The 7137-nt window shown below is 60.1% G+C and overlaps 1 protein-coding gene across 3 annotated transcripts in view; it reads left to right on the top strand.

Moving 5' to 3' along the window:
* The first annotated feature begins 1261 nt into the window (after window positions 1–1261).
* PMEPA1 (prostate transmembrane protein, androgen induced 1) overlaps window positions 1262–7137 on the top strand; it is a 51022-nt gene continuing 45146 nt past the window's right edge. For 2 of the 3 annotated variants that reach the window (XM_021677892.2, XM_044918809.1), the window contains exon 1: window positions 2086–2262. In XM_021677892.2, the coding sequence (XP_021533567.2) occupies window positions 2154–2262 (109 nt within the window). In that variant the 5' untranslated portion in view covers window positions 2086–2153. Of the gene's footprint in view, window positions 1306–2085; window positions 2263–7137 lie in introns of those variants that run through there. The other variant, XM_021677893.2, reaches the window with a different exon arrangement.

Raw genomic sequence — 7137 nt, 5'->3', positions numbered from 1 at the left:
CAGGGACTAGGAGGTGGGAAGCGCTCAGGGCCTGAGCCGCCAGGACACCCCCCCCCCCCCCCGCCCCGGGCTTTTCCTCCAAGCTGCAGAGGCCAAATGGCAGCAAGACCTCCCCCATTCGGGACCTGCAGGTGAAATCTGTCCCTTCTCAAGCTAGGGGTTGAGACTGTCCTGGCGGCTCAGGCCCTGAGCGCTTCCCACCTCCTAGTCCCTGGGGTTGGGCACAGCTCTGAGAGTGAGCCTCCCTTCACAAACAAATGATTGTCAGTACCTTTGAACCTCCCTCTGTGTTGGGCAACCCCCAAAGCTCCTCCATAAACCGGAATACCCAATCACCCCTGAGCTGAAGTCCTCCACAAAAAGATCTCTGCCTGCCCTCTTAAGAGAGCAACAGGCATCGCTGTGACCAGCGGCCTGCAGAGATCACACCCACTTCCTGGGCTGGCTTTCTCTGGATTCTGCCAGTCTCTGGTCTGGTTACCCTTTCTTAAAAGGAAATCATTTTCAAACACCCCTCCCCCCTCCCCCCCAATACAGAAGGAATCTCTGCTCCTTACTAAACTCCAGTAATTGCCAGGGTATGTAGATATTTAAAGAAGGAGAAAACTATGTGAGGGTGCAGATACCCCCGGGGGCCTGCCTTGTGTGAGAACCAGGTTCCTCCATTGCGTGGCCCTAAGCAACCAACTCCTCAGGCCAGTTCCCAAGTCTTTAAAATGGGGATAACAACATTCCTGCCTCTGGGAGTAGGAATCAGGCTGCGTTAATATTTGGTAAGTTTCTGGCCCAAGGTAGGCACTCCACAAGTACATGTAAAATACACAGAGATTTAGGCAAGAGTCTCGGAGGGGACACGCCAAATTGTTGAGAGTTTGGAGGTGTGTCAGGGAGAGGACCTCTGACGTAATATTTTCATTTCTTTTTAAACCAGGAGAATGTGTTCTTCTAGCACTTGTGTAATTAAAACTTAATGAAATAAAAGTATACCCCCGCACTTCCCCCCCCCCCCCCCGCTTTTGAACTCCGGAGGCGCGTCCCCCCAGCCGGCGGCCTTTCGGGCAGCAGACAATGGGAGTGGATTCGCCCCGGGTCCCGCCGGCTGGGACGTTACACAAGTCCCAGACATGTATTTACATGACAAGGGCTCCCGGGAGTTTCTCGGAGCGGTCCGGGGCGTGTCTATGCGAATTCCAGTCTGACCTAGTCGACCTCCTCGGGGTCGGGTTAAAGTGCGCAGGGGGCGCAGGGGACTAGAGGCCTCGTGGGGCTGCAGACCTGGAGGCGGAGAGTTTCCTACGAAATCAGGTAATGGGTGATCTGAAGGACTTCCCCCATCTTCTCCAATTCCCCGTACCCAGAGTCCAGGGACCTCCTTTGGGAGGGGACAGGCTTCCCCTAAACCGGGGTCAAGGATTCCGGGGTCCCAGAACGCACCCGCAACTCGCGGAGGTGAGGGTGGAAACAAGTCACGCTTCCCCGGACCCGCGTGTTCAGGCCAGGGGTTCCAAACTGATCTCAGTAGGGGCGGGGACGCTGTACCCTTCCTCCGCCCCGCTGGTCCCGGGTCTACGCGGTCCGCCTAGCTCTGGCCCTTTAAGAGCCCGCCCCCTTCCCTGTCACCCCGCCCCGCGGCCCGGGAAGGGGGTGCGGGGGAACCTCGGCGGGGATTGGCGCAGCGCGCGCCCCCTCCCCGGCCCCCGCGCGGTGGGAACCGGCAGCCCCGTCTAGCGCTGACGTCAGACCGTCTGCCTGCCTCCGACCGCGGTCTCGGAGCGAAACCCGATCTCCTTGGACTTGAATGAGGAGGAGGCGGCGGCGGAGGCGCTCGGCTGCGGGAAGCCAGCAGCAGAGCCTCAGCCCCGGCGGCAGCGCGCGCCCCGGCTGCCAGCCCATTTCCCGGACGCCACCCGCGGGCACTGTCGACGCCCCCGGGGCTGCCGAGGGGCGGCCGGGGGGCGCAGGGGAGCGCGGCCCCGCGCACTGAGTCCCGCGGCGCCCCGGGAACTTGGCGGCGCCCCGAGCCCGGCGAGCCGGGGTGCGCCTTCCCCGCCGCGCGCCTCCTGCATGCGGGGCCCGAGCGCCGGGCGCCGGCCGGAACCCCCCCCGGCCGCCCCCGTGCCCCCTGCGCCCCGCGCCGAGCCGCCGCGCCGTCCATGCACCGCTTGATGGGGGTCAACAGCACCGTCGCCCTCGCCGCCGGGCAGCCCAATGTCTCCTGCACGTGCAACTGCAAACGCTCTTTGTTCCAGAGCATGGAGATCAGTGAGTGACCCCGCGCCCCCCTCCCCTGAGGCCCCGTCCGGCTCGGACCCCGAGTCCGGGCGCAGCTGCGGGCGGGGGCCCCGGCCGTGCGCGCCCCCTCGGGCCGTGCGCCCTGCGCCCCGGGCGCGCCCTCCTGGCTCGCGGCAGCTGGCGGCCGGCCCGGCTTTGTCCCTCGGCGCGGCGAGCCTGGCACGGCCCCCGCTGCCCGCGCCCCGCCCGCTGGGACTCGGACCCCGGGCCGAGCTGCGCGGAGGGCGGCGGGGCGCCCGGCGCGGGAGGGCTGGGGCGGTCGGATCCGTGAAGTTTCCATTTTATTTCCCTAAGGGGCAGTCTCGATGGAGCAATTAGGCCGGCTCTTTATCAACTTTGGCTGGGGGAAGGGGGGTGGCGGGCGTGTGAGACACTGTCTGGCCTGCGGGGTGTCTGGGGCCCGGGGTGTGTGTCTGGAGTGTGCGTGGCGCTTATGTCTCGGTCTGTGTGAGTGGGTTTCCTTGCGTATGTGGAGTGTGCGTGTCTGTGTGTCTCTGTCTGGCTCTGGCGCGTCTCCGTGTCTCTGTGTCTGTGTGTCTGGGTCGCAGTCTGTCCCGGGAATCTGTAGTCTTCCTGCGTCTCTGCCTGTGTCCGGGTCTGGGTGCGTCTTTTGAGTGTGTGCATCGCTCTGGGGGCTTGGGGGCCATTTGTGTCCGGGTGTCTGAATCCAGGGCTCGGCGCTGGTGGGTCTGGCCGAAGGTGGATCCGGAGTGTGTGTCTCATTGTGTGAGTGTCTGTGTCCCCGACGCACCTATAAATAGCCTCTGTCTGGACAGCTTGGCTCAGCCTGGCTGGGACCGTGGTTACAAATGAGTCAAAGTTTGGGGCTGTCTGCGTTTGGGACTGCCTTGCCCTGAAAGGAGGAGGTAGACCGAGGGTGGGGAGGGGGTGTTGGAAGCTTGGCACCAACTCGCCCTATACATCCAGAAGTTGAGACAGATAAGCCTCTGCTTCCGCCATGCATAGCCCACTCAGGTGGAGGTTGGGTTGGGTGGAGTGCCTTCTAACCTGAACCCCTTCCCCCAGCCCACCTTTTGGGGACCTCTTGCCTCTCAGGGCTTCAGTTTCCCTACCCTCACCTCTAAGCCCCCCGAGGCAAGGGAGCACACAGCCCTCCCCTGCAAGGGCCAGCCTGCTTCCAGCTGGGACCAGGAGTCAGAGGCGGCCACCACTGAGCAGGGCAGTCACTGGGTGACTCATAAGCCAGTTTCCGCAGGCGGCTGCCACAGTTGGTGGCCCCTGAGCTTGTACAGTGAGGCGTAAGAGGTAAAAATAACCCATGACCGGTTCTGCTGGGGCAGCCTGGCCTGCTTTGGTGGTGGGCCCTTCCGTCCATGAGTGCTCCATGGATGGAGCCCTCCAGTCCCAGAATTGCAAGCCTGGTTCCCCCCACCCCCACCCCCCGAGTGCCCCTCGCCAGGCCAGCAAGGTGCGAGGAGAACCTACCCAGAGCCAGCGTTTGTGGAACTGAGTCGCATTAAACCAGATTGCTTCCCAAAGGCCCTTTGTGAACTCAGGAGGCTAATGAAATGCACGAGGATATTATTAAAATATGTTCGCACATGTTTGGAGAGGGCCTCGCCAGTGCTAAATGGATTGCTCTTTCAGTACCCTCAGTGCCTCATTTTCCCCCTTTGGTAAAGCTGCCGTAGGGGACTCCCCACCCCAGGGATCCACGCTGTTGTGTAGAACTTGGCCATTATGAGGACTGGGCATGGGCATTTTTGCTCTTGGCCTTCCTTTGTGTACAGGACTTTAAAAAAAATTCATCCTTATTCCTGTCCCTTCTTGGGCTCTTCAGCCCTGATGATGTTTTGGCTGACACCAAGGTGCTGTTAAATCCGTTGCCTTCAACCTGTGTGCTTGCCTGGGTCGGGCATGTGAGCAGGACCCTGGAGGTTAGTGCCTGGAACCCTGGCCTGCTCCAGCTGGCCCCAGGGTGGAACATGAGTCACTGTGCGTGGTGTATTTTTTACACACGGCCCCCTACTTACTGGAAGAAAGCCCAGGGCAGGAAGGGAAATGATCTTTAAAATGCAGGTATAATGTAACAGTTTGTTGCAAGTGCTAATCAGATTTCCCCGAAAGGGTCTGGTGAGGAAGCCTGAAGGCCTGGAGTTTCTTTGTACAAAAAGATGGGGAGGAAAATTTGAAGTGCGGAAGGAAGGCCACATTTCACGTGATAGGAGTTCACAGAACATCAAAGATGGATTTGGAGCTGGGCTGCGGGGCAATGTCCCGGTGGCCCTCGGTAGGTTCCTTAAGCTGCCTTAGTTTCCTCCTCTGAAAAATGAGACCCTGACGGTTGAGATCAAAAATTCTACCAGCTTTCAAGATGGGACCTCTCCCTCCAAAGTCTGGCTGGAGGCCTCAATGCCAGAAGTGGCTCCCCTCCCCTTGAACAGCACTGGGTCCCTGGTGTGTCGCTCAGTTGCCCCAAATCTCAGAGCTGGGTGGAGCCTTGGCCAGCTCAGGTTTTAGAGATGAGGGAAGGTGGCAATGGAAAGCTTTGCCCCCTGGTCCCGAACGCACACTGGACCCAGACCCAGGGTTATTGCTCAGGAAGCACACACTCTGTCTCTTGAATTTGGAACTTGAGCCCCACGGGAGGTCCATCCTGAACTTGGGGGCTGGAGGAAATCAGCAGCATCCCCCCCACCCCACCCCCGTTGCACTTGGGAGGGTGGGAACTGGTCTGTCTCCAAGGAAGCCAGATACAAGATACTGCGAGCACACTCCGGGGGCCCCAGTTTTCTCTGAGAGTCAAGGGGTGAGGGATGCTCTCTGATGGGAGTTCACCGTTCCCAAGATACCCCACAGAAAAATATGCTGTTCTTTAAAAAAGCCAGGGGTCCTGGGGTTAAAAACAGCTGACTCCAGTGACAGCCCACCAGAGCTGACAGGAGGGAGTTGGCCAGGCGACTTTTCAGGAAAGGGTTCCTTCTGGCATGCGTGTTTCTTGGCATTCTTGTTGACCTCTTTATAGGTCTGTCTCTCTTAGAAACTAGCCCCTGCCTTTAATCAGTTATTTCTCCAGGGGGCCGGAGGGTGGAAGGGAGTTGCCGGGAGCTGAACCTCAGTCTCCTTCAGAGATCAGCCCCAGTGAAGGCCCGTTGTCAACGCTCAGCAGAGTTGGCGCCTGCCTGTCATTCCCTTGGCCTTTATTGAGCGCCTCTTGTGTACCACGCAGGAAGGACAGGGGCTCCGTCTTGAGGAGCTTCCCGGTTTTCACCTTGGGATTTACATTTATTAGGAGGAGAGACTCTGGCACTGAGCAAGCTTAGTTATTTCAGGATTTGGTTTAAACTATGGCCGTTTAGCTCGAGCTATTTCCCCCATGGGCCCTCTGAGCAGGGACTTTTAACCCACATGTTTTCTGACTGACTGGGTTTTAGGTTGAGGTGCAAATCCTAGACTGGATCTCAGGTCAGGCCGTTGGCCACAGCTCCCCAGGAGGTCTGGGGTAAGCCAGCCACACCCCCCAGCATGGCCCAGGGTCAGGGCCAAACTTAGTGTTTGTCAAGGCAGAGAATAAGTAATTGCTCCCGCGTGCACGCACACAGTCTGCACTTGACGTTGTGCAAACCGGTGCACTCTCCCTTGGAAGGAGAAGGAAACGGAGCGGTGTGCGCGGCTGCCCCGGAGCCGAGGTCCGTTGGGGAGGGTCGAGGTGGCCGCAGCTTTAACAGGACAGCAAGGTGCACATGCCCCACAGCAGCCCCGCACCTGCCAGCTCAGGTGCGCCCAGTACCCACCCGCACTGCGTCCCGGCCCGGGGTGCGTCCTCGTTCCTGGTTTGCGCAGTGGTTAACATGTAAAACCGTGTTGTAGAGGAGCTTACGAGTGGTAGGGCCCACGCTGGAGGGGCCACGTGGCTTTTCCTCTTTGGGTTTTTATCATCCAGAGACCAAGTTTGCAGGGGACTCGCGGTCTGGGGTCCTGCCCGAAGAGAAGTAACTCTTCCAAGTGCAAGTCGGGAGGCCTTGCTGCCGCCGGCCAGGGGCGCTTGCATGGCGCGCGGGCTGAGGAGGCGATCAAAGCCCAGGGCCTGTTTTGTGCTTCTGAGAAGGTATCGTGTGCCCACATGCATGCACGTGTGTGTGTGTGTGCGTGCGTGCCAGTGCACAGTTAGGGGTACTCGTGGAGGCCCTGTGTGCTGGCGTGCCCGCCCCTCTTTGTGCGCCCGGGAGTGAGGAGGATGGCACCGTGCTGTGCCCCGGGCTCCCCGCGGCCAAGGAAGCGTGGCTCGGGGTGGGTGGGCTACAGAGACCTGGGGCTGTGAGTCCTCCCTGAGGGGACAGCCGCCACGTGGGCCCTGTGTGGCCAGACCTCTCATTTCAGGGACCCCGGCGGCTGGATTTTGATGTAAAACTCTTGGCTTTTAAGTATTGGCAGTTCTTTTTCTTCTGTTGCTCTGAGGGCCCCACGACACCTGCCCACAGACCTGATCTCTCCGTGGGTTGCAGTGGGTCAAGCGTGGGACTGGGGGCCAGGGAGATGGAAGCTCAGCCCGGCTCCAGAACTTACCGGTTGTCCTGTGGTCCAAGTGGAAAGCGGGGTAACAGGAGTTCCTGCGTGCTGGGGGGCTGTGCCTCTTCAGAGGTTATTCTTGTGGAGTGTGGCCTGCTGTCTGCGCAGCTCTGTGTTCATGGGGCTTGGTGGTGACAGTGGGGGAGGACTGGTCTCAACTGTCCGCTCTGTCCTGTTCCCTGGCGGTCACTGCCAGATGAGGAGGCTGGCACCAGAAAAAGGTTTCCCCGTCCTGGGGCTGGGATGCTGGCGGTGGCGGGGATGTTGGAATAAACAGGCCCATGTGGGGACCGTGACCTTGAAGGTGGAGGGACT

Source organism: Neomonachus schauinslandi, chromosome 10 (genome assembly GCF_002201575.2).
Source record: "Neomonachus schauinslandi chromosome 10, ASM220157v2, whole genome shotgun sequence".
NCBI lineage: Eukaryota > Metazoa > Chordata > Mammalia > Carnivora > Phocidae > Neomonachus > Neomonachus schauinslandi.
Note: the sequence above shows the minus strand (reverse complement) of the source record. Positions and strands in the feature narration are given on the sequence as shown.